At 47.1% G+C, this 27,310-nt stretch overlaps 2 protein-coding genes across 3 annotated transcripts in view; one reads left to right on the top strand and one right to left on the bottom strand.

Annotated features, from left to right (window-relative positions):
- The window catches only part of CERS5 (ceramide synthase 5), a 30,398-nt gene extending 9,232 nt beyond the window's left edge, over window positions 1-21,166 (top strand). Inside the window, exons 6-9 of the mRNA XM_075061116.1 lie at window positions 12,546-12,674; window positions 12,992-13,098; window positions 15,380-15,536; window positions 19,883-21,166. Of these exons, the coding sequence (XP_074917217.1) occupies window positions 12,546-12,674; window positions 12,992-13,098; window positions 15,380-15,536; window positions 19,883-20,035 (546 nt within the window). The 3' untranslated portion in view covers window positions 20,036-21,166. The remainder of the gene's footprint in view (window positions 1-12,545; window positions 12,675-12,991; window positions 13,099-15,379; window positions 15,537-19,882) is intronic.
- On the bottom strand, window positions 13,265-26,501 carry COX14 (cytochrome c oxidase assembly factor COX14). 2 transcript variants are annotated; one of them, XR_012654901.1, is made up of 3 exons: window positions 26,408-26,501; window positions 25,977-26,234; window positions 13,265-15,076 (listed from the first exon to the last, which is right to left on the bottom strand). XR_012654901.1 is itself a non-coding variant. In XM_032782308.2 (2 exons), the coding sequence occupies exon 2, from the start codon at window positions 26,223-26,225 to the stop codon at window positions 26,046-26,048; it is 180 nt and encodes a 59-aa protein (XP_032638199.1). In that variant the 5' UTR covers window positions 26,226-26,234; window positions 26,408-26,501; the 3' UTR covers window positions 25,842-26,045. The 2 variants fall into 2 exon arrangements, 1 of the variants encoding a protein (XP_032638199.1); XM_032782308.2 differs by lacking the exon at window positions 13,265-15,076 and having other exon boundaries at window positions 25,842-26,234.
- Between the last annotated feature and the right edge of the window lie 809 nt (window positions 26,502-27,310).

Below are 27,310 nucleotides of genomic sequence, written 5' to 3'. Positions count from 1 at the left end.
CCATGCTTGAGTGCCAGCCTGGAGTTTCACTCTTAAGCACAATTTTAACAGATTACAGTTATGGGTTTTTACTTTTATTGAAATCTGGCTGTGTGTAAATAGATTGCTGTTTATTGTGTATAAGTGGTAAGTGATGTGACAAGAATCCTGTCTCACAGGCTCCATCCAAGCTGGACGAAACACCATAATTTGTGAATTTCAGTATGAAATATGGTACTGTATCTAAGGGGATGCTATCAGGTTGAAATTAATAACTTCTTAAATTAAGATTTCCTGTTGCTAATAATTTTTACTTCTTCTTTGAGTGCATGCTCACATAGATTCCAGTTAGGTGTGCGGGCGCTGCATGCACGTTTGTCGGAAGATTTTTACCCTAGCAACACTCGGTGGGTCGACTGGGTTGCCCCCTAGAGTGGCGCTGCCATGGCGCTGGATATATACCCCTGCCGACCCAACGTCCCTTCAGTTCCTTCTTACCGCCTGTGTCAGTCGTTGGAACAGTGGAGTGTGGCTTAGCTGATCTCCACTTCCCTAGCTACTCATAGTTCTCTTACTAATTCTTGTGTATATAGTTATAATTTCTATAGTTGTAGTTAGTTTTATTCGTTCTATAATATAGTTAGTGTTTATAGTTGAGAGGGGTTCAGGGATTAGCCCCTTCCCCGCACCTGGATAAGTACCAGATCTGTGAGGCCTTTAAGCCGAGGATGAAGAAAGAGCGGGTCTTTTGTCTCAAACAGGTCCTGATGGAGGCAGTTGTTACTCCTCCGCCCTCGGAACCGAGCGCTGGACAGTCCACATCAGGGAGAAGCGCTTCTTCGGCACCGGATCACACCGGATCACACCGGTACCGCTAAGGCCCCTCGGCACCGACCGTCACTGGCACAGATGTCTGCTCGGCACTGTTCCCTCTCCCCGCGGGTTAAGAAACATAAGACTACTGCTGCTTCCGTGCTGCCTGCACCACAGTCGGAGCACCCGCCTAAGTCAGACCGCCCGGCACCGACACCTGCCGCAGCACCGCCAGCTTCAGCACCATTGATTCCGGTCCCACAAGGGCCGTCAAGTCCGGTGCCTGAAAGCTCCCTGGTGCTCGGCGTGGTTGAGCTCACTATTCCCTCCATGCCGGAGACCTTTTCCACGGTGAGGGAGCGGATCGTGCTGACGGAGTCTGCGCTGCCTCAACCCCTGGCACCACCGGTGCGGATTATACAATCGATTGGCAAGCCTGCCCTGCTGAGACCATCCTCTGTTGGCATCGCCGAGAGGCACTGATCATGATCGCGGTCCCACCGGGGCTCTCGGTCCTGTCGCTGATCCCGGTCCCGACGCCGCTCGCAGTCCTGGCACTGCTCTCCATCTCGGTACTGGTCGCACTTGTGGCACAGTTCAGCGTCCTGTTCGCCGGCCCGGTGCTCTCGGCACTGATCCAGCTCCTGGCACCGTTCCCAGCACCGCGCCTCTCGCAGCCGTTCCAGGCATCGAGCTTCGAGATCCCAGTTGACCTCCCAGCACTGCACCGGTCGCAGGTCTTGGTCTCATTCCCGGTACCGTTATGGCGCCCGGTACCGCTCTCCGGTGCTGCACCAGAGAGAGGTCGTTTAGAGACAGAGACCCTTCCCAGGCTTTTCAGCTCCTCTGTGACCGTCTCGACATGCATCTGTGTCATCTCACGCGGACAGTGCTTCTTATGCACAGGACCGTGACTCAGATGTGCCCAGCCAAGTCTTCCAGGAGACCCAGACCCAAGAACAAGAACCCCATCAGTGGTTCTTCTGGACACCTTGGGCATATCACCAAGCCCAAGGTGCGCCTCCAGTGCCATCAGCCTCCGTACCATCGGAACACCGGGTGCTGGAGGCGACTGTCAGCCGCCCCCCTCCTCTGGGTACGGAGGAAGCTCCCATTCAGTCAACAGACTCTCAGGCCCCACCTGAGCCTGATGTCGCCCAAGAACAGGAGCCCACGCAGGACCCTCTTGTCCCTGGCCTTTCCTTTTCCTCCTCTCCAGATGAAGTGGTGGTGGGGACATCCTCCTTGGGCCCTCCTCCAATTGACCTGAGGGCACATCGGGACCCCCTGAGACGCGTGGCCCTGAATATGAATCTTCAGGTGGAGGAGGTCCCAGAGATAGAGGACCCTGTGGTGGATATTTTGTCAGCTGACGCCCTCACAAGAGTGGCCTTGCCATTCATTTGTATGATCCAGGCAAATGCCGATACCATCTGGCAGTCTCTAGCCTCTATTCCACCCACGGCCAGGGGAGTTGAGCGGAAATACATGGTGCCCTCTAAGGGGTACGAGTACCTGTATGTGCACCCTGCTCCCTTGTCGTGCAATCAATCAATGAAAGGGAGCCCCATGGCCAGCAAGCTCTTCCTCCAAAATCAAAGGAGGCTAGGCGCATGGACTTATTGGGCTGCAAAGTATACTCTGCTGGGGGCCTCTAACTCAGAGTGGCAAACCAGCAAGCCCTTCTTAGCCGGTACAACTATAACACCTGGGCGGCAGTTGGAAAATTCACGGAGTTAGTTCCCCAAGACTCCTGCCAAGAGTTTGCTGCCCTTTTGGAGGAAGGGAAGAAGGTGGCGAGAACTTCTCTCCAGGCCTCACTGGACGCAGCCGACTCCGCAGCCAGAACTCTGGCTTCAGTAATCGCCATGAGGCGAATATCATGGCTTCAGGTGTCAGGCCTTCCACCTGAATTACAACACACCATACAGGACTTGCCCTTTGATAGTCAAGGCCTATTTTATGAAAAGAATGACCTTCTTACGACAATAGGGTGATCATGCGCTCGCTCGGAATGGACACACTGCTGACTCAGCGCAGATCCTTCCGCCCCCAGCCTCACCGCCCTTGCCCCCTGCCTAGGCCACGACAGGACTTTGGCAGAAGGTGCGGCCGAGGCAATCGCAGATGGCAGTCTGGACCCCAAGGGGGTCAGAATCAGGGTCTCTCCAAACCACCCACGGGACCTAAACCTAACTTTTGAAGGCACACCCGAGGACGGCGTACCAGTTGTTTCCCAGGATCCTTTCCTTCCCTTTTACAACCGCCTCTCTCCTTTCCTCCCTGCATGGACCCAACTAACTTCCGATCGTTGGGTCCTAGGCGGTAGAATTCGGATACCACCTCCAGTTTATTTTGCCCCCGCCAACCCCCCATCCTCGTCCCTCTTCAGGGACCCCTCTCACGAGCAATTCCTCTTGCAAGAGGTACGCATGCTCCTTGCCATGGGAGCTATAGAGGAGGTACCGAAGGACTCGAGGGGCAAGGGGTTCTATTCCCGCTATTTCCTAATCCCCAAGGCGAAGGGAGGTCTCAGACCTATCCTAGACCTGCAAGGACTCAAAAAGTTCATGATAAAGTTGAAGTTCTGCATAGTATCCCTGGGGACCATCATCCCATCCTTGGATCTGGGAGACTAGTATGCCGCCATCGATATGAAGGACACGTATTTTCACATTGCCATTTAACCTCTGCACAGATGATACCTCCGGTTTGTGGTCAACCGTCAACATTTCCAATTTACAGTCCTTCTGTTTGGCCTCTCTACAGCCCCACGAGTATTCGCAAAATGCATGGCTATAATCGCTGCCTCCCTCCATCGTCGTCGGATACATGTCTTCCCATATCTCGACAACTGACTCATTCAAGGGGCCTCTGAGACCCAAGTCACCCGTCATTTGGGCATCGTCAGGGACCTATTCAAGTGACTAGGCCTGATGATCAACATAGAGAAATCCACTCTGGTTCCCACACAAAGAATAGACTTCATTGGGGCCATTCTGGACTCCAATCTCGCCAGGGCCTGCTTACCACATCCTTGGTTTCAGGCAGTGGTATCAATTATACAAGGCCTACAAAACTTCCCGACAACTTCGGCTCGCACTTGTCTCGGCCTCCTGGGTCACATGGCTGCCTGTGCGTTCGTGCCAAACACTCCAGACTACGTCTCCATCCCCTTCAAACTTGGCTCTCCTCGGTATACCACCCGGACAGAGACAGTATAGACACAATCCCCCCGAGCATCCTAGGCTCCCTGGACTGGTGGTTGACGCCCTCCCTGGTCTGTGCAGGGATGCCATTCCATCCGCCTCAACCTTCAATGTCCCTGACATTGGGGTCAGCTCAGGAACTGGCCCCGCACACCAATGTACAGGAGCTGAGAGCAGTCCGCCTTGTGTGCCAGGCGTTTCAAGGGCATTTACAAGGCTGTTGTGTGTCTGTTCATGGACAACACAACGGCCATGCATTACATAAACAAGCAGGGAGGAGCACGTTCCTCCCCCCCTTTGTCAGGAAGCTGTTCAGCTCTGGGACTTCTGCATAGCCCACTCGATAGACCTGGTAGCGTCTTTTCTCCCAGGGATTCGGAACACTTTGGCGGATCAACTCAGCAGATCCTTCCTGTCTCATGAGTGGTCAGTTTGTCCAGATGTTATCCATTCTGTTTTCCGGAACTGGGGCTTTCCCTGCATAGACTTCTTCACCTCCCGCAAGAACAGGAAATGACAGACGTTCTGCTCCTTCCAAGTCTCTCCCAGGGCTCAGTCTCAGATGCATTTCTGATACCGTGGATGAGCCATCTGCTTTACGCTTTCCCACCGTTCCCGCTGGTTCACAGGGTCCTGCTCAAGCTTCGCAGAGACAGAGCCCACCTGATCATGATCGCTCCAGCCTGGCCGAGGCAACACTGGTACACCATGTTGCTCGACCTGTCAATAGTCAACCCAATCCCTCTACCTCTTTGTCCGGACCTCATAACTCAGGACCACGGCAGACTTCACCACCCAGACCTGCAGTCTCTTCATCTCACAGCATGGTTACTGTGTGGTTAAGCCAGTCCGAGTTAAGTTGCTCTGCCTTGGTGCAACAAGTGCTCCTGGGTAGTAGGAAACCTTCCACTAGGTTAACATATCTGGCCAAGTGGAAGTGCTTCTCCTGCTGGTGTGACCAATGTAATGTTATTCCCATCCAGGTACTGGTCCCTACCATCTTGGACTACCTCTGGTCTCTCAAACAGCATGGCCTAGTGGTATCTTCACTGAAGGTGCACTTGGCGGCCATCTCTACCTTCCACCCAGGGAAGAGCGGCCGCTCGGTGTTCTTACCTCATGGTTTCAAGGTTCCTTGAGGACTTGGAGTGATTATACTCACAAGTACGCTACCCCACCTCAACTTGGGACCTGAGCCTAGTTCTAGCCAAACTTATGACTGCTCCCTTCGAGCCGCTAGCAACCTGCTCGCTGCTGTGCCTGTCCTGGAAGACAGCCTTCCTCGTAGCCATTACATTGGCAAGACGAGTTTCAGAGCTTCGGGCTCTCACGGTGGACCCCCCGTATACAGTGTTTCATAAGGACAAGGTACAGTTGCAACCACATCCAGGCGTCCTCCCTAAAGTGGTATCGGCCTTTCATATCAACCAGGATATCTTCCTTCCGGTGTTCTTCCCAAAGCCACACTCATCACGCCAGGAGCAGCAACTGCACTCCCTAGATGTCCGTAGGGCGCTCGCATTTTATATCGAGCAAACAAAGCCCTTCCATAAAACACCCCAACTCTTCGTCGCGGTCACAGACCGAATGAAGGGCCTACCTGTCTCCTCCCAGAGGATTTCATCTTGGGTGACATTGTGCATCCGCACCTGCTACGCCTTGGCTCATGTTCCGATGAGCTACCTTACCGCTCATTCTACCAGGGCTGAGGCTTCATCTGCTGCTTTCCTGGCTCACGTACCCATCCAGGAGATATGTTGTGCAGCTACCTGGTCCTCGGTCCACACCTTTGTGTCACATTACGCATTGGTTCAACAGTCCAGAGGTGACACGGCATTTGGATCAGCAGTTCTACATTCTGCGACATCTCACTCCGATTCTACCACCTAAGTAAGGCTTGGGATTCATCTAATTGGAATCGATATGAGCAAGCACTTGAAGAAGAAAAGATGGTTACTCACCTTTGTAACTGTTGTTCTTCGAGATGTGTTGCTCATATCCATTCCAAACCCGCCCTCCTTCCCCTCTGTCAGAGCCGGCAAGAAGGAACTGAGGGGCTGTTGGGTCGGCAGGGGTATATATCCGGCGCCATGACGGCATCACTCTCGGGGGTGACCCAGCCGACCCACTGAGTGTTGCTAGGGTAAAAATCTTCCGATGAACATGCACGGGGCATGCGCACACCTAATTGGAATGGATATGAGCAACACATCTTGAAGAACAACAGTTACAAAGGTGAGTAACCGTCTTTTTTTAGTTTTAATGTCATCTAATTTACTTTCAGCTATTAACCCTAATTAGTCTTTGCATTTCACACATTGAAAATAGAGTGGTCAGTTTCACATATTGTTTAGTTAGTTTCGCTTACCTATTCTTATTCTTTATGTAGCATTTTGCGCCTAGTCACTTAAACTGGGAGTGGACTGACCAGTCTCTGATCAGAGCGTGCTAACAAAGTCCCTATCAGACACTTTGCTGGGAGGGCCAGAAGCTTCATCTGACAATGAGGGAAATCAAACAATTGTTGCTGGAGTATTATTATAGGGAGGGAGACAAAACCCAGGGGAGTAGGCTTGGTATTGTAGAGAAAGGAGGGTGCTGCAGATAGGTATTGTGGGAGGGGAGAGTAGCTTTATGTAAGGGTTTTTTCTGCTTCTATCTTGGCCTTTTTGCCCTGGGTAGAGACTCTCCATCTATCTACAGCATTGCCTAGAAAACAACGGTTTCCTGGGACAGCTTGGCAGACAGGGAAACTTTATTAATAAACCTTTTGCATTGGATATTACCAGCCTCAACAAGGTCAGAGGAAGTTATCAGGGAGTTTGATTACAAGAGGAGTCTTCCAGCATATTCCCCACCCAAGATTGATTGTAGGGCTGGAAGGGACCTCGAGAGGTCATCGAGTCCAGTCCCCTGCCCTCATGGCAGGACCAAATACTGTCTAGACCATCCCTGATAGACATTTATCTAACCTCTTAAATATCTCCAGAGATGGAGATTCCACAGCCTCCCTAGGCAATTTATTCCAGTGTTTAAAACCACCTTGACAAGGAACTTTTTCAAGTCCAACCTAAACCTCCCTTGCTGCATTTAAGCCATGCCTTCTTGGTTCTATCCCTTAAGGCTAAGGTGAAACAATTTTCTCCTCACTCCTATGAACACCCTTTTAGATACCTGAAAACTGCTATCATGTCGCCCTCTCAGTCTTCTCTTTTCCAAACTAAACAAACCCAAAATTCCTTTCAGTCCCCTTCCTTCATAGGTCATGTTCTCTAGACCCTTTAATCATTCTTGTGCTCATGTCTCTGGACCTCCTCGTAATTTCTCCATCTCTTTCTTGATATGTTTGGTGCCAGAACTGGACCACAATACTTCCAGTTGAGGCCTAACCAGCGCACAGTAGAGTGGAAGAATGACTTCTTGTGTCTTGCCACAACACATCTTTTAATGGGCAATCCCATACTCACTGTTTGTTTCTTTTGCGCAAGCATGCTTCAACTGACTTACTTAATATTAGCTTGTGATCCACTATAACCCAGATCCCTTTCTGCCGTATTCCTTCCTACAAGGTTCCTTCCCCACTCTGAACTTTAGGGTACAAATGTGAGGACCTGCATGGACACTTCTAAGCTTAATTACTAGCTAGATCTGGTACACTGCCACCATCCAGAATTTCAGTGTCTGGAGCACTTCTGTCCCCCCCAAAACTTTCCCTCCCTGGGTGCCTTGAGGGACTTCACCAATTCCCTGGTGAACACAGATCCAAACCCTTGGATCTTAAAACAAGGAGAAATTAACCATCCCCCTCCTTTTCCCCACCAATCCCTGGTGAGTCCAGATCCAATCCCCTTGGATCTTAAAACAAGGAAAAATCAATCAGGTTCTTAAAAAGAAAGCTTTTAATTAAAGAAAGAAAGGTAAAAATCATCTCTGTAAAATCAGGATGGAAAATACTTTACAGGGTAATCAAATTCATATAGCCCAGAGGAACCCCCTCTAGCCTTAGGTTCAAAGTTACAGCAAACAGAGGTAAAATCCTCTCAGCAAAAAAGGACATTTACAAGTTGAGAAAACAAAATAAAACTAATCAGCCTTGCCTGGCTGTTACTTACAATTTTGAAACATGAGAGACTGATTCAGAAAGATTTGGAGAGCCTGGATTGACGTCTGGTCCCTCTTAGTCCCAAGAGCGAACAACATCCCAAAACAAAGAGCACAACAAAGACTTCCCTCCACCAAGATTTGAAAGTATCTTGTCCCCCTATTGGTCCTCTGGTCAGGTGTCAGCCAGGTTTACTGAGCTTCTTAACCCTTTACAGGTAAAAGACATTAATATACCTTTCCAGCAGGATTGGAAACCATTATAACTACTCTTCGTGGTACAGAATGTGAGTTCAGGGGTACCCGTGTTAAGTCTGGATCTGATAAAAAGCGGCAAAGAGTTCCTGGATGGCACCTTATGACTAACAGGCATTTTGGGAGCATGAAGCTTTCGTGAGGTGGAATACCCACTTCATCAGATGCACCAGGTGCATCTGACCAAAGTGGGTATTTCACCCACGAAAGCTCATGCTCTAGGTGCCACAATGGACTGCTCTGAAGTACGGTTATCCAGCCAGTTAGGTTACTACCCACCTTATAGTAGCCCCATCTAAGTAGTATTTGCCTAGTTTATTGATAAGAATATCATGCAAGACCATATCAAATGCCTTTCTAAAGTCTAGGTATACCACATCCACCGCTTCTCTCTTATCCACAAGACTCGTTATCCTTTCAAAGAAAACTATCAGATTGGTTTAACATGATTTGTTCTTTACAAATCCATGCTGGCTATTCCCTATCACCTTACCACCTTTGAAGTGAGGAGGCTAGATGCAGCTAGGAAATAAAGATGTAAATAGCATTTTAAAAAAGTAACCATTTAAACTATTAAAATTCTGTTAGTTAAATGTTTAACCGTTAAGATGTTCACAGTGTAGGCAGGGAACTATGGGTGCGAAGGTGCTGCAGCACCCCCGTGTTTTATGCGGAGCTCCACTGCCGCCAGTGCCCAGAATACTGGCTGCTGCTCTGGGCAGCTGGGACCCTGGGCACACGGGGCTGGCAGGGGAGTTTAATCATTAACTGAATACATTATCGATAAGACTGATGCTTATCGGTTAACATTTTACATCCCTACTAGGGCAAAAACCTTGTTAAATCTGCCACAAGGGCCCGTCCCAAAGTAAAATGTGTTTCTTTCCATCAGAGTTCAATGATAAAATTAATCTGTGGTTTGGACTCTCCGTGACTTCATTCACACTGGGGATAGGGCCCTTGCTAAAAGACTTCTCATTAAACTCTGATGGGGCTCTTAGCTCATTAAGAGCCACTGATAGACTTTGACAGCTACTTGGGAGTGGGCTGCCTGTATGAGTAAAATTATGTAAGAAATGTGCCCAAGTTTCTAGAACTATATCAGCCCTCCTTCCTGTTGGCTTTTTCCAAAGGCCATGATGCTCGACCCCTTATTGTGAAGGAGGAAATGTCAGATGCTGCAGTCTTATTTTAGCCTGATTGCTGGCACCTACGTTGGGCACCTCACCCAGTGTCTGTCTGTCTCTGAAAAAAGCTCAGCTGGTGGACCCTTGCTCCAATGGTAGACTGTGAAATTGCAAACTATTCCAGTAAAACTCTGCCCATAGAAAACAGTGCCAGACAAGACAGAACGCTTTCACCTTCCTGACATTCCTTAGGTCAGGGTCAATGAGTCAGTAAAACCTTTTTTTTTAAACTACTTGGGTCACTATTCCCAAAGAAGCTAAATCAACAATCTAAACAGGTCTTCTCCTGCAGTCAGATATTTAAAGCCCGGGTAACTGGATCTACTTGCCTTTTGTTTCTATGGGGCTCCGAACTGTCCGTTCTTTTGGTTGGTGATACTTGCTGTTAACCGCCCCTCAAGTGGCTGTCATTCCCTCTGTGCAGCTAGCTCTTCTTGACTAGGTTGGGAAGTTGCTTGGCTACTCTTCCCTGCACCCTCATGAAGAAGTTTGGTTAGCATGCAGACTTTTCCTTTTTTGATTCTGATGCTCAGTAGCTGAGTTGCATAGCTGAGGATTTCAAGTAGTGCTGTCCTTGCTGGTAATGTTCAGAACTTGCTTCATGTCCTGGACAAGTGAGGAGCTTGTTGAGGCATCTGATCTCTAAATAATCGTTTAATTGGCATGTAATGAGGGAAGCCATGTGTCCCAGGCCATTCAGTATTCAGAATATGTACTTGCCCCATACTGGCATCTTGTCACCAAATGACTGTCTCCTCGTCATCAGGAAAGGGAAGACAGTTCCTTTCCAAGGGCTGTGCTGGGACTGGTCCATGCTTAGTGCGGGTTCAACTGTCATTAAATTGGTAGGTGACTCCCACATTGTAGGGTTAGCAAACAGTAAGGGGAGAACCAAGTAACAAATGAACCTGGAGCTTAGAGTTACGCAGCTGCAGGCAACAGTGTGAGTTCAGTCTTAATGTTAAGTTTGGTGGCTAGGGAAAGGGGGAAGAATGAAGGATGTGAATGAACAGCCCCACTGCTTTCAGCTGTACTGAAGTAGGGAAGAGATGAGTACAGCATGGGACCAGTGTCCCTGTGTACCATGCTTACCTGGCAGTGCTGGTGCCCACCTTCACTCTCGCAGTGGGACAAATGGGCTGTGCCCCAGAGGAAGAGAAGCTGACAGCCAGGTAATGTTGAAATGAGGGAGAGTGCAAGAAGAATCTTGAGCTCCTGGAGTACATTCCCAATGTATTGTGATGCCGCACAGGTCGTTGTAATGAGTGTCTTCTAGTCTCCAGCATGTCCCTGGGTGTTACTTTAATTCAACTGAAGAACTCAGGGAGACCCCATCAGAAATACTTTAATTCCTCAGCCCTTCCCACTTTCACTCTGTTTGGTCATAGGGCAATAGGAAATTCAGGCAGGGAGACAAGAGTCTGAAAAAAATCATGTCTCAACTTTAAACTTTCTTGACACTTTTTTAAATCCTTAAAATTATGGATGTAAATGAGGGTACTATAAATGTTTAGAATGGAGCCACAAAAGGTTCCACAAGGACTGTTGTTTAGAGAAATAAATAAGATATTTACTTGAAGGAACCAAACCACTTTGGGTTACTTGTTTAAACAGTGAAGTTTGAGTAGCAATCATGTTTATCTAAACCTGGTCTCGATCCATTAGAGGGGCTTATACAGAAGAGCCTTGCTAAGGTTTGATTTGGGCAATCCCGGGTTTCATTGTTAAGTGAGATTACATATTGTGTGGAGGTTTAAAACCCAGGACAGAGAGATCTATTCCTAGTTCTGCAACTGACTTATTTGTGTCTCATTGGGCGAGGTATTTTACTTCTGAACTTCATTTTCCTCATTTCTGACACTGTTGTGGGTGGTGTGAAGCTATGCTCATTAATATTTGTAAAATGGTTTGAGAGCTTTGGATAATAAAAGGTCTCATGGCTACTATATTGACATTGACTGGCCATTAGTATCCATAAAATAGTGACGATACCAAATGCGGTATGTATATAAGTCAAATCTCCATATTGTAAATTCCGAGCGAGTCCTCATGGGTACCTTAATGCCAAAGCAGGTCAGTTGGATATAGGATGACTAGATGTCCCGATTTTTGGGTCCTACAAAATTGGATTAATTTACCGCTTGAAATGCCTTTACAAAGATGCAAATACAGGATGTAGATATTGGGGGGGCTATGTCAGAAAATCGGGCCCATTTTTGTGCTGTAGAATTTTAATGGACTGAGTTGCCGTTACTGTATTGCCAGGCATGCCCTCTGCTTACCTTACTTCTGGTGGACTTTTCCCAGTTGATAGCAGTAATATCAGGTCTATTTCTTATTACTCATGTCAGCGATTTCTAGAGTAGATCTTAGGGGTACATCTACATGGCAATCAGAAACCTGCAGCAGCAAGTCTACAGACTACAGCAGTAAAAACAGCGATGTAGGTGTTTTGTCTTGGGCTGAAGCTTGGCCTCTGAAGTCCACTCCCGCTCCTTGGATTTCAGGGCTCAAGCCTGAACACAGCTATTTATAGTGCCACACCTCAAGTCTGTAGGCCCAGGCTCTGTTACTCACTGCTGCTTGCCGTATAGACATATGCTAGGAATGCAGTCATCCCAAAGCAGGGAGAGTCAAAGTGCAGGCCGGATGTTGGCCTCTAGAGTTTTACAGTGAGGCCTGCAGATGTACTGGTCTTTGCTACGGAGCTGCAGCCCAAGGAGACTACTGTAGGCCCCAGCATGCAGTGTTCCATCTTGATTAAAGCAAAACTGTTAATCGCTATGCAGCATGCTGGGACCTGTAGTCTCTGTTGTCTGCACCCCCCAAGTAAAGATGATTGTGGCTGAAATCTGCTCTGCTTTTTGCAAACAAGGAGCTTGAGAGTCTGACCTAAAATTACCATATGGCCCTTTTTTTGGTCAGTCCTGGTGCCCCTGTTCTAAGCCTCTGTGATCATTTGGCTGCCAAAGATCCCTCACATTTCATCTTCCCCTTTCAGGATTTCCTGATCATGTTTGTCCATCACTTGGCTACAATTGGACTCATTACATTTTCCTATATGAATAACATGGTGAGGGTGGGAACTCTGGTGCTATGTCTACATGATGCCTCAGACTTCTTCTTAGAGGTAAGTTTGCCTGCTGCTTCCTGTCTGAGCTTTGCATCCCTAATGACAAAAGAGCACACTCTTTGAGGCAAGAGGATAAAACCTAGCCTCTCACCCCTCACCTTCTCCCCACACAGTCCAGGCAGGATGTCCCATAAACACACACTGCTGATTCCACTCTGTTGGCTTTTCCCCCATGACATTTGCCAAGTTGATAATAGTCCTTAAATGTTCCAAACTCCTTGGTGACTTAATGGCTTGAGTGCTCCAGAACTGTTTTCTGTGTGATCAAATGTTTGTGTCGGGTGAATGATGTTTTAACACTGTGTTTTTCTCAGGCTGCAAAGCTGGCCAATTATGCAAAGTACCAGCGCCTGTGTGATGCCACCTTCATGCTCTTTGGTGTTGTGTTCATAGTCACTCGACTGGGTATTTACCCTTTCTGGTAAGTACCTGGATCTTTCTGAATAGGGTCAACTATTTTTTCCTTCGCTCCTCTAAAGGCAGCCTTTGTATTGGGGATCCTCTCACTCATTATAGCCAGCCCCTCAGGGCAGCATGAAGGTGCAGCCCTCCCAAGTGTTGCTCAGGAGCAGCGCTTTATTTTGTCAGAGTGGTTTCTTCATGTTTTGCCATCTACTTGTAGGGGCACCCCTAAGGTGAGCAGAGAGTCCAAAAAGAGCAGCTGAATGCCACTCCCAACTGCAGAGTGAGAACAATGCTGATCAATTGCAGCCTACTCTCCCAGCCAGTAACTGACAGATATTATACAAATCAGGCTTGTCTACACAGGGAACTAAGATGAATAAAATAAACGTCTGAAGTTAAAACATCCCTAAACCCTTTGTGGATTTGGAGGGTTAAGCTTCAGTAAAGGCCACTTTACTTCTAATTGAGAGCATTCACCCAGCAATTTAGTGTGCATTAACTTCACACCATTAGTAAATTGGTTCAAACTTTTCCTAGTGTCCCTGTGTAGACGAACCCATAGAACCAAAGGTGCTTTGTGTCTTGTCATTTTTAAGATCTTGTAAAAGTTGAGATGCCAGTGAGGCACATCCTCGAGGCAAGGTTCTGTTTGTGACCCTCTGCTTTATGGTCATCTGAAGTACCTAGCTGGTCTCAGAAGACTGTCTGCCCCGACTCCTTATTCTAGCTGCATAGAGCTTGAAATAGGTATTGGGGTATTTGTGAATTTAGAAATCTTAGCTAAGATGTTTGTAATTAATCATTCCTGAATGAGATTTCCTTTCCGTCCACACGCATATGGACAAAGTCAGACTTGGTGGGATTTTTTTTGCTGATGATTGTATTTGTCCATGTCTTGTTTTCCTTGGGAAGGTGTCTTGTAAGGTCTGCTACACCTGAGTTTGTCATTGTCCTACATCCTTATTTTGTAAACAGCAGAGGCCTACTTTCCCTCTCTTAGGGATGTATTTCTGGGGTAGGATAAGCTTCTATTTAGTTTTAGTTTTGTCCCTGTGGCAGAGGCACCAAGGGCCCTTGGATAAGCATCCCTATTTATTTTTGTATAGCTCCAAACAAATATAAAGCGGTCTAGATAGGGAAAATGTCGGTCACCTCTGCCTGCCACAAATTATGCTCCCTTCAGAGGGGTGGGAGTTACTGCTTTACCCTGACACATGAGGCAGTCCTCTCTGTGCTCTTCACCCCATTGTCTGACATGATCCAATGTGCTCTCTGGCATCATCCTGACACTCAATGTGTCTTATAAATCTTTAATATGGTTTCCACTGGCTGTAATGTAATTCCTCAGCTTCATATGGAGAACTTGTGAGTTGCTGGTTGCATCTGAAGGTGCTATGCTATTCCACTCAGTACAGGTTCCCTTCCCTGATCAGTGATGTAATGACATGAAACTGCATGCTGACTCCACCACAAGCTGGCTCCTAGGTAACCATTATTTTTTAACTGCAACTAAGGCTCTGGATTCCCTCTCTGAAAAGTTAATTTCTCACTTTTTCAATAAATGCTGAAAGCAAAGTGATCTTTGCAGAGATTTTTTTTAAATCTCCCCTAGTGACTACTTTATAAACAGTCAGACTGCTCTATTAAATTCCTTAAGTACTGCCAATAAATCCCAGTGAAGAGAACAATGCCATAGCCATCTTCAAGGAGGCACCTGGCTTTGACCCACTAGATGGTTTTCAGTTCCTTTGACTTGAGAGAAGGGACAGAGGAAAAGGCTAGGAGCAAGGGAACAGCAGCTTCACTGTCAAAAATGCTTCAAAGTCCGCTGGTGGCAAAATTCCTTCCTGACCTTTACATGTGGTCAAGATCGGTTATGCATGTGAATAAGGCTCATCTCTCCACTCAAAGCCATGTATACATCCCAAACAGCATTGGTGATCCAAGCAATTGCCATCTCTTCCTCTGATGCCATTGTGGATGCTGATTGTACCCTGGAGAAAGAGGATGGGAAGTGGATTTTTATATTTAACCTAAATTCTGAGTCTCCACATCTTCTCCTATTGCTGCATAATTCAAGTGATTTTAACCCAAGTCCAGTTTCGGGCCTTTCTCTACTGGGCAAGGGACAGTAGATCAGGGGCATCACACTGTGAAAAGAGGAAAGCAATGGAAGTTTAAATGGGACAGAAACCTATTGTTTATCTGCCCAGTCCGCTCAGTTCAGAGTTGGAAACTGGGAATTCTAGTCAAGCAGCAAAGCAGCCGATCTAACAAGCTCCTTGACTTTCTTTCAGGATCTTGAATACGACCTTGTTTGAGAGCTGGGAGCTAATTGGCCCTTATCCTTCATGGTGGTTGTTCAATGGATTGTTGGTAACCCTGCAGGTTCTGCACATCATCTGGTCCTGTCTCATCATTCGCATTGCCTACAAGGCCCTGATGCGAGGAAAGGTAAAGGCGCCTGTGGCTGGGCTGGCTCCTCTCTCACATAAGTGCTGAGGTGATCAGAGCATTTGTCTGAAAATCAGAGGGAGCCTTCTGCATTGTTCGGTGAGGCCAGTGCAGGCTCCAAGGTAAAGGGCAGCAGGTATGCTGCTTCTTTAAGTGACTCACTTCATCTAGGGATGTCCTGGTCAGTTAGGCTTGGCAGGCTGTAGCACCCACGTGGCCCAAGTGTATACACAGGGAAGCGCACACTTCTTGATGGTCTGGCCATACAAGTGAATAGTGCTGTCTAGCCTGATCAGATGCTTTAATGACATCATGCAGTTCAGTTTAGTTTGTGCATTGCTCTGCTTGTTCTGGTAACTTGATCCAGGCTTTGTGGCAGCTTGAAGACCAGTCACTCTAGAGTAAGAGGTGGGGAAAGTTGTGCTCCCTGGTTTAATCTAGAGCTGCCTAGGAGCCTCTAACTATCTTGGGGAAATTGTCCATGTTACAAAATCCACCCTTACTGACATCTAGGATGACATGAACTCAATATCTGGAGCTCACTACAGTAATAACGCAGGACTAGAGCTGCCTGTGCATATCCCAACAGTGCAACAAGGTAATCCAGGTGAGGTTGGCAAGGGAGCTTACTAGAAACATAGTGGGACCTGCTGACAGAGGGCTAGTGGGACTCTGTTTATAGTGTCTAGTTTCAGTGTGCAGAACATTCTGGTTAGAATGAATTCCTGATGGAGAAGGGGTACGGACGGCAACTGTTCCTGCAAGAGGGAAAGATGCTGCAGGCCCAGTTGCCTCAGCGAGGAGGTACATATAAGTGTAGTTCGGTTAGTGTTTGTCCTAGGAGCATACTGTGCTCTCCCACTTGGAGCTCGTGCCTGTCGCGCCACTTCACTCTAAGATAAGCATTTCTTGGCCTGTCTGCTGCCCCAGCCAACTCGTAGAATAAAAATATAAGGGCTTGGAGCTTGGCTCTTGGAGCTGCTGTCCTGTCACCAGTACATCAAAGCCTAAATGAGCTGTTAGTGGTCTGGACTCTGATTCTAGTGCTGCTTTTTTGGGTTATACTGGAGTTCCCAGGACTCTTGCCAGGCCTGCTTATGGAGGGGCGACTCTGCTTCATCAAAGACATGATTCTTTGGAACAGAGTGCTGCGAAGCCCTTCCATATGCCTTGAAAGACATGATGGGGAGGCAGCCTAAACTATCTCCTTCTGGCTCTGATGAAGGAAAATTTCAAGCTGTGGCTTTTAGGTAAGTGCTATGTGAAGGGGGATGCTTGTACCAGACACAATCCGTGGGCTTCTAGCACAGTTTCTTTTCCCTTGCTGCCTGTTGCTGAGGATTTCCAGACAGCAGGGTAGGTGGAAGAGACAAATCCACAGGCATTTGACTAGTAATAGGCCCTGAGTAGCTTGCTGTCAAGTTCTTCCCCATTAAATCAATGGTTTTAAGGCCAGTGGCTGAAGGCTGGAGTACTTTGATTATCTTGGATTCTGCTCCCCATTTTTACCTATTTTACCTTCCTTCAGAGCCAGGCAGTGCTGTCTGATCCTCCACCAGAAGGGGTAGCTAGACAGTAACACAGATGTTTGTGCCACCCTAGCCGTTTGGGAACTAAGCCTGAATCCTACTTGTGGCTGCATTTTCACTGCCTTTAGACTATTGGGCTGGTCTATTTGTAGGGAACTTGTTTAGCCTAAAGGAATATTTAAAGTAGAGTTCTCTGGCAATGTGTGTTGGCGGGAGGGCCTGCTGAGGGATGGGGAAGGAGCATGTTGCAAGGTGTGTGTGTGGTCTACTATCATTTGTTACTGTCTTTCATGGCTGCTGCTGCTAGTTTCCCAGTACTGTATTTGTCTGTGTAGCTGTCCCCACGCCTGGAGGTCTATATCTCTCTCCTCTCCTTGCTTTTCTCTCCTGACCCAGGTGACCTAGCCAGGAAAGGACTAGACCCTGCCTCTGTACTCTCCACTCTTTTCTCACTCCTTTTCTCTGTGCCAGATTGGAGCTGGACAGTTTCATCCCTTGCATGTAAGTGTAATCTGTGCTTTTGCTTGTAGAGTGGACCATATGTGTGCGTCTTTCTCTCTGAGCTTTAAGACATAAATACAAAACTGCGAGTCTCAAAAGCTGTTTGGCTTCAGATGGGCTGCATTTTGCAGCTTCCTTTAAACTGCCTGCCTCACTGTGAGTTGCTCCCAGGTTAACAAGGTGTGGTTACAGATCACAGGAAGCTAAGGTGCTGGTTTGTCTAGCAGCGAGAACAAGGGACTGAGAGTCTGTTCCCAACTCTGCCATAGTCTGACTGTGTGACTGTCACTGGCCAGTGTATAAAAAGGTGACACCTGCTTCAGTGTTGTATCACTCTGAGGAGATCTGTGGATAGAGGGGGCTGTAGCAACACACAGAATTATATTTAGCTCTCACTTAAGAAAAATCAGATGGTGGAAAAAATCCTTTTTTCAAATGACTGTGGGACTAAAGCAGAATAATATCTAGGGGTTTCTGCTTCCTCTCCCTGGTCAGTTGAACTCCTAAAATGGGGTTTGGTAGGGGAAGATGGGGAACCTCCAGCTGCACAGGGATTCTGCACCTCCTACATTAAGCTTGCACATGCAGCTGACCTGTTGAAACCCAGCCTGGAAATCATTAACTGGTACTGGCTTTCTGCCAAACTTTTCCATTTGTCAGGAAACTTGCTCCGAGTTCTGTTTTGAGTCTATATGCCCAACTCAGAGTAGGCAGGGCTTTGCTGGAATGTTGGTCACTGAGAAACTGCTTCCCGACTGTATACCTGGGGGGTGTTAGTTCCAGAATTAGGGGTATAGGGAGCTTGCCTTGGGCTGTGCAAGGGTAGGGCAGTGCTATGGCAATGGGGAAATAAGGAGACAACTCTTCTTTCAGCACCAGTGGCTTTGTAGCTGTGGCATTTAGCCAGTTGTGTGATTAAATTTGAGATGGTGAACTTTTCACAGTGTTGTAGCTCTGTTGGTACCAGGCTGTATGAGACAAGGTGGATGAAGTAATCCCTTATTGGACCAACTACTGTTGGTGAAAGAGAGCGCTTGAGCTCCACAGAGCTCATCATCAGATCTGGTCATCTCTGTGGAGCTCCAAAGCTTGTTTCTTTCACCAACAGAAGTTAGTCCAATAAAAGATATTTCATCACACACCTTGTCTTTCACAGTGTCATGTATCATTTGGTATTATGCTGATAATACACTGCCCCCTTGTGGTAAACTTTAAAGAACAATTACCATGAAATTGCATGGTTTACTTCTCTGGTCTTCACTCTCTCCCTGGCCAACACCCTGTAAAGCATGGAAAGAGATTTTGGAGGATTCTAAGCTTCACATGCAAACTAGACAGATCCTAGGATCATAAGACCTAAAAGTGGCCATCTGTAAAGATCTAAATTATAGAGCCTCTCTGGTTATATATGTTTTCTGCATTCCTAGTGTCATTTGCAGGACTGTGAATTAACCTTTCCCTTTCCCTTACAGATCACCATTCAAATGTACTGTGGCTCACTAATTAAGAGTTTGATGTGTACACTCATTCCTGAGAACAGGGGTTCCCAAAATGTGGTAAAGATACCACTGGTGGAATACGTGCTTGACATTTCATCAATGCATTTCACAATAACTTTTTACAAAGGTGATACATGAATCAATAAAGTTTGGGAACTGATGCCCTAGATAACTAACCCACCATGTAGTTCTCTGTAAACAGAGGCTCTAAAGGGGGAGGCATCTTATGCAAATTGTGATGTGCTAAATGGAGCCAGTTCCTTTTTGAAATAAATCATCAGTACTCTTTCGAGCAAACCTTAAAAACAAACGCGAACTCATCCCTTTTAGCAACTAAAACCGATGCTTCTTCCCACCTCCTGCTGATTACCGAAAGGTGTCTGAACAAGCTGGTAACTCATAACAGTGTTGGCAAATTATATATTTCTATTTGGAAAGGCACCTCTATAATCTGTGCTATAACTTAGCTACCTGAAGAAGGATCAAGCAGTGAGATATTGCTATGGGCTCCTTCCATGGATCTGAAAGGAATAATACTGAATTAGAAGTGCAAAAGTTAACTTGGCCAAGGCTGTACAACAAATCAGAGTGCTGGAAAATAACATCTCCTGACTTGATCCCTATTCTGAATTCTGTACCTCGCTCCCTATATGTGGTTGGAAGGTCCTGCTTGTGAGGTTTAACTTTAAATAATTCAAAATCTAATACAGGGGGCAACTCTGCACTGGTTGATCAGATAGACAAGACCTCTCTAATGGCTGTTTCCTGTGAATTTGTAATGTTTCCTCCACTCCTACCTTTGATTTTAAACTTTCAGGTATCAAAAGATGATCGCAGTGATGTAGAGAGCAGCTCTGAAGAGGAGGACGTGACTTCAAATAGTACAAAAGGTATCTTCAGCACTTCAAGCAATGGTGCCAATCGGATTAATGGTCACGTGGCTAGTGCCCAATGGGCAGAAGAGGAGTAAGGCCAGAGGAGGTCTCCAGCAAGCATGGACTTGTCTCTAAATATCTAGATGTGTTGCACTCCACATTCCTAGGTGATCTTTAATCAAGATACCCCTTCCCTCAAAAAAACATCCATCAAATTGGAGATGGGCACAATCCAGACCAGTCTAAGGTTTCACACCACAGAAGGGACCGAGCCAATTACTAGTGCAAAAACAAAGATGCAGATTTCACTTTTTAAAGAAAATAAGCCATTTTGTATTTGTCTCCTAGTCCCATCTCTAATATTATTTGCCGAAGTATTGTGTGTATGTGAGACAAACTGGTTTTTACTAAGATCAACTCAAGCTTGATGGGATGGACATTGACTGTGGACTGGCTACAGTACCATTCCAAAAATGTTTCTTGACCCAGTGCAAGTTCAGTATGTTTTCCTGATGCACTCCAGGATCCATTTAGATTGTGCGGTCTAGTATAACTCAGACACATCATGCTGTAAGCTGCCCAGGCTGTAGCACAGAAGTTTTTTTTAAATCATTTCTAAATTATCAGTCCTGCTGTGACTGTGTTACAGCCATGCATTGAATCAGATTGTGATGGACAAAGCATGTTTTAACTTGCCATTTGGATGGTATGTGCTAAAGAAATGATAGTTTATAATCTGTGCTGTTAAGATGGACCAAGTGGTATTTGCTGCCTATTGTGGTGCTGAAATGCCCATCCAAAGTCTTAAATGTTGCACTCCTGACTAATTCAGAAAACTATCACAGCACATGCATATCTGCAACTCATGTGAACTTAGTCTTTTACAGGAGTTATGGTATGTGGTTGGTTAGATTTATAAGACAGGACATTAGCCAAAGATGGAGCAATGCTGGTGGGTTATATTAACTTTCCACACAGGCAGAGGTTGCAGCCCTGCCTGTGTGTTTAAGACAGAAGTGAGCACTGCTGCAGCTGCCGTTTCAGCCCACTGACTTTGATAATCAGGACAGCAGAGGCTTCACTTCTTTCTTTACTCAATGGTACATCAGGGGCAATGGAAGACACTTGAGTGTGTCATAATCATGTGCAGGACTTCAGAAATTTCTTGAGTTATTTTATACAATTGTTTACTCTTATCTCTGATTAAAAAAAGCTTCAGAAAGTTGTTTGACTTGCATTTTTACTGCATTTCTCTAAGAAGGCAGCTGCCCCTGCTTTGTAAACTTCTTATCTTGACATATTGAGCAAGTTTAGCATATAAATAACTCCTATACACTGCAGAAAGTTGTAGCATTGCTCTTCTTGTTGAGTTGCTTCTAAACTATTGAACCTACTAATACCCTAGGGAGCATGGTGATGGAAGGAACTGCTGAATCAAATGAGTTTTAATCGAGTGTCATGCTCTTCACACACACCTGGAAAATTATTCACTGTGTACAAAGCTTGACAGATTACCTTCATGAATATTTTTCATTAGCCCTAGCTCCAATAACTTCTATTCAATGTCCCTAAATTGCCCCAAAGTTAGTGTACCTCCCTGAACTCCTTTCTTGTGCTGAACTTTCACTATGCATTCTACTCAAATATATCAATCGCAAGAGAACTCTGTGTGTACTGGATATCAAACTTACATTTATCAATGTTGAGTTCAAATTTGAGTGTTTTAAAGCAGATACCTAACACCAATTTATTTTCTTGGAATAGACTTAGTTTTAGTTCAAACATTCACAGCAGTTAGTAATCCAGCTTTAATTTTCTTAATACAAGTTTTATCTTAAATCCCTGTATCCTTACACTTGGCTAAAGCCTTCATCTTCTTAGTTGTTCCACTTAACCAAAATAAGCTGTTTTTTTTTCTAGAAGATAGTCTCTGCTGCATTTCCATTACTATGTCTAGTATGGCCAAATGCTTTTCCAAGTAGCCTTTGCCAAATCTACTTCCACATACTTCAATTACTATTAAGGAAACTCTAAAGTTAATAAAAGAAACTGGCAGCTGCTGCTTCACCCGTTTTCTAGCACTGTTACTCTAGTAGCAGTGAGATAAAATAGCCCAAAGTCTTGGTGCTCAGACTAGAATCTACAGCAAACTCTGTCCACAATCCTTTTTTCCAAATAAAGGAAAGTTCTTGTAAGAATTTGCCACTTTTGGCCTCAAGTCTGTCCCCAGAACTGTAACTTTTTTTTAATATAGAGATATACCTATTTCACAGAAGTGGAAGGGACCCTGAAAGGTCATTGAGTCCAGCCCCCTGCTTTCACTACCAGGACCAAGTACTGATTTTTTTTTGCCCCAGATCCCAAAGTGGCCCCCTCAAGGATTGAACTCACAACCCTGGGTGTAGCAGACCAGTGCTCAAACCACTGAGTTATCCTTCCTTATTGAAATGAAACTCTACAGATTAAGCTTGTGGAAATGAGTGTCTGGCAATAGAAAGAAGGTCCCACAACTGTCAAATTTGTGCATTTCTGGACAGTTTGACTGGAAGACTTTACTGTGGATATCAAACCAGTGGTTACAAAATCTAATCTGCTTGGGAGCAGGACTCAGTCCAAAGCTGTCCCAGAAATTTGCTCTCTACTTCCTCGGTTTGAGTCTACACTAGGAAATTAGGTCAGTATAACTATCACTCAGCAGTGTGAAATCCACATCCCTGAGCAATGCAGTTAAACTGTCTACACCAGAAGTTAGGTTGATGGGAGAATTCTACTACGCTGCATCTACATTACAGCTGGGATCCACACTCTGACATTGATCCACTGGAAGTTGATTTAATGGGTCTAGTGAAGACCCACCAAATCTACAGCAGATTCCTCTGTATTATGCCAGATGAGAAGAGTAAGGTAAGTCAACAGGAGAGTTTCTCCTGTAGACCCCTCGCTGTATAGACCACATGGTAACTCGACCTACCTAGACATCTGTTGGGAAAACAACACAGCAAGGCACAGATTTTCCAACAAGTTCTTAAATTGTCTCCAATCCATTCTATTTCAGAAGGCAGAGAAAGCTACTGGAGGAGAAGGCTGTACTATATTTGATTTGACAAATAGCAAGGAACTGGTTGAGAATTTGAAAGTGGAAGACAACTTGGGTGAAAATGATCATGATTCTGAGGAATGGTAGGAAGTCGAACAGCACACTAAAGATGATGGATTTCAAGAAGGGAGACTTTAACAAACTCGAGGAGTTGATAGGTAAAATCCCATAAGCAGCAAGTTTAAGGGGGGAAAAACAATTGAAGACAGTTGGCAGTTTTTCAAAGAGACATTATTAAGGGTACAAGAGCAAACCATCCCACTGCATAGGAAAGAGAGGAAGTAGGGCAGGAGCCCATCCTGGCTTAACCAGGAGATCTTCAATGATCTAAAACTCAAAGTCTGACCAAGTTTCCACTTTTTGTAGAATTAAAAAGCATGAGTATAAACAAATGAGTATGTAGGGACTGCTAAGGCAGAAAATGAGATCAGACTAGCTAGGGACTTAAAAGGAAACAGGAAAACATTGTACAAATACATAAGAAGCAAGAGGAAGACTAGGGACAGAGTAGACCCCTTACTCAACGAGGAGGGAAAGACAATAACAGAAAATGTAGAAATGGTGGAAGGCTTAATTATTTCTGTTTTCACCAAGAAGGTTGGTGGCGATTGGACAGCTAACATAGTGAATGCCAGTGAAAATAAGGTAGGATCAGAGTCTAAAGCAGGGAAAGAACAAGTTAGATGTCTTCAAATCACCAGGGCCTGATGAAATGCATCCTAGAATACTCAAGGAGCTGACTGAGGAGATATCTGAATCATTAGAAATTCTTTGAAAAAAGTCATGGAAGACAGGAGACATTTCAGAAGACTGGAAAAGGGCAAATATAGTGCCCGCCTATAAAAAGGGAAATAAGTACAACCCTGGGAATTACAGAGAAGTCAGCTTAATTTGTGTACCCAGAAAGATAATGAAGCAAATAATTAAGCAATTTGCAAACACCTATAAGATAATTAAGTCGGCATGGATTTGTCAAGAACAAATAGTGTCAAACCAATCCAATAGCTTTCTTTGACAGGGTAACAAGCCTTGTGGATGGGGGGAAGCAGTAGATGTGGTGTATCTTGACTTTCGTAAGGCTTTTGATACAGTCTTGCATGACCACCTCATAAACAAACTAGGGAAATACAACCTAGATGGAGCTACTATAAGGTAGATGCATAACTGGTTGGAAAATCATTCCCAGAGAGTAGTTATCAGTGGTTCAGTCATGCTGGAAGGGCATAACGAGTGGGGTTCCCCCAGGGATTGGTTCTGGGTCTGGTTCTGTTCAATATCTTCATCAATGATTTAGATAATGGCATAGAGAGTACACTTATAAAGTTTGCAGACAATACCAAGCTGGGAGGGGTTGCAAATGCTTTGGAGGACAGGATCAAAATGATCTGGACAAACTGGAGAAATGGTCTGAATAGGATGAAATTCAATAAGGACAAATGCAAAGTACTCCACTTAGGAAGGAACAATCTTTTGCACACATACAAAAGGGGAAATGATTGCCTAGGAAGGAGTACTGTGGAAAGGGGCTCTGGGGGTCATAATGGACCACAAGCTAAATATGAGTCAGTGTAAGGCTGTTGCCAAAAAAAAAGCAATCATCCTCCTAGGATGTATTACCAGGAATGTTGTAAGCAAGACACAAGAAGTAAATCTTCTGCATTGATTAGGCCTTAACTGGAGTATTGTGTCTAGTCTGGGCACCACATTTCAGGAAAGCTGTGGACAAATTGGAGACAGTCCAGAGAAGAGCAACAAAAATGATTAAAGGTCTAGAAAACATGATCTATGAGGGAAGATTGAAAAAAAATTGGGTTTAGTCTGGAGAAGAGAAAACAGAGGGGACATAACAGTTTAAGTACATAAAAGGTTGTCACAAGGAGGAGGGAGAAAAACTGTTGTTGTTAACCTCTGAGGATAGGCCAAGAAACACTGGGCTTAAATTGCAGCAAGGTTGGGTTGGACATTAGGAAAAACTTCCTGTCAGAGTGGTTAAGCACTGGAATAAATGGCCTAGGGAGGCTGTGGAATCTCCATCTCTGGAGATATTTAAGAGCAGGTCGGACAAACAGCTGGCAGGGATGGTCTATATCAGTGGTCCCCAAACTTTTTTGTCTGGCAGGTGCCAGACGACGAGCCATGGAGGACCGTGATGACGGATGAGCATCCACTGAAATTCTGCCAATAGATGTCACCTCTGAAATGCCGCCAACAGGCAGCATCATCCAGAGACATTGCCGATTTTCAGCAGCATTTCGGCGGATGCTCATCCACTGGCCAGTACGTAGGTGCACTTAGACACCCTGGCAGGCGCCAGGGTGGGGACCCCTGGTCTAGATAATACTTAGTCCAGGTCCCCTGCATTCAAGGCAGGACTAGATGACCTCTTGAGGTCCCTTCCATTTCTCTGATTCTGTGTTGACTCTTGCTATGTTATTCACATAGCTTGCATAGCGTAGGCCACTTTACCGCAGTAGTGTAGACATAGTCCTATTGACCTAGCTACTGGCTCTCCGGTGGGTGGATTACTTCGCTGCCTGGAAAACTCCTCCAATCGGTGTAGGTAAAGTCTCCACTGAAGCATTACGGGGGGGCAGCTACAGTGTTTGAAGTGTAGAGAAGCCCTCAGTCTCCCTCAACCTGCAGCTATTCAGTTTGCTGGCCTGGGAGAGGAGAATTTTAGAAGAAGGGATCAAGGCAGACATCCCCCTGTGAAGGGCTTTGAGTAAAATTGTGTACTGATGTTGATTTAAACGACTGACTTCTTCACTCAGGTGGTTCTAGTCACATACTGACAAGAGGAGAAATAAGTCAAATATTTAATTATCACATGATAACAGATGCGTACACAGTTACTTTGTAACCTCTCGCTAGTGCAGAGAAACACCCCGAATGAACTAAGCTTGCCTGCATCTGTGGCGTAGACGGGTTGCCCTCGCTACCTGATTACTGCAGCGGGAGGACTCGCAGTGTATTTCATGAGCCACTCGGTGCCGGCCGGAGAGCGGGAGTCAGTCCTCCACGATGCCCGCGCTGGGCCGGCTCTCCTCGAGCTGCCGCAGGGCTCTCCGGCGCTGGAAGTAGCGGTAAACTCTGGCGCTGCAGAGGTAGCCCCCGTAGACGGTCAGCAGCATCATGGAGCCGGAGAAGGCCTTGTACCCAGCGTCCGCGAGCTGCTTGGCGGAGACCATCCTCGGCCCCTGCAACACACACGGCGGGTCTCGGTCACAGGCCCGCGGGGCCCGGCCCCCGCGCGGCCCCGCCCGCCCGCCCGCCCCGGCCCCGCACAGCCCGGCCCGCCAACGGCCGCGGGCCCGTGCAGGGCCGACACTGACCGCGGCAGGGCGGGGCCAGCCCCGCGCGCGCCCCTCACCTGCTGCCGGGGGCGCCTCACAGACGTGGCGGTCGTTGCGGTTCCGGTTCGAACTCCTCGCCTCACCCGCCCTCAGCCCCAGTGGTCTTTCCCAAGAGCGCGCGCCTTCCGGTCACGTGTCCCGAGCCTGGCGGCGGAAGTCAGATGCCGTAGCGCTGCATGCTGGGGGTGATCTCTATGCGTGTCTGCCGCCCTCACGCTGGGCGGGGGGCGGAGCAGACGGGGGGCACGAGCGGCAGCCAATGACGGTTGGGGGGCGTGTGTCTACGTTGGTAATTAGCCGAGCCAGCCCCAGGCCCCTGGCACGTGACCTGCTCCGTGCAGCCAGTGCCCCAAACTGTGACCGCGCCCCGAGGAAACTACGTCACGCGGGGGGGGGGGGGCAACGACAGCAGCGCCAGGTCCAGCACCTGCAGCCCGCGCCCCTCCCGCGTATTTTAGCCCGCCTCCCGCGCCCCACCGCCCCCTCCTCGGCTGTTTGACCCAGCTGAGCCCGGCGCCAGCCGGGGGGGGTCGCCTCCGAACTGCTCCGCGCCTGCGCGGGGAGCGGCTGCTCCAGCCCCCTCGGGGCTTCATCCCCCCCCCCCCGGCTCCGCTGCTGCTGCAGGCGCGGCTCGCGGGGGGGCGGGCCCCGGAACTCGCAGCCTGTGGTGCCCGGGGCTCCCCGCCGCGCGGAACCGGGCAGTGCACGTGAGACTCCCTGCTCCAGGCAGCAGGGGCTCCGGTCGGGCTTCCAGCTGCGTCTGCCCCAGCTCCCCGCTGTGAGTCAGGGCCTTACGCACCCAGCCCGGGTCTGCGGCAGCTCCCCGCGCCCACATCCAGGCCTGCGCCGTGCTTTTCGCTGGCTCTGCAGCCCTCCCACGCTCACCTGCCACTCCCGTCTGCTGTTCACCTGAGCCCCTC

This window comes from Chelonoidis abingdonii, chromosome 26 (assembly GCF_003597395.2).
Source record: "Chelonoidis abingdonii isolate Lonesome George chromosome 26, CheloAbing_2.0, whole genome shotgun sequence".
Taxonomy (NCBI): domain Eukaryota; kingdom Metazoa; phylum Chordata; order Testudines; family Testudinidae; genus Chelonoidis; species Chelonoidis abingdonii.
Note: the sequence above shows the minus strand (reverse complement) of the source record. Positions and strands in the feature narration are given on the sequence as shown.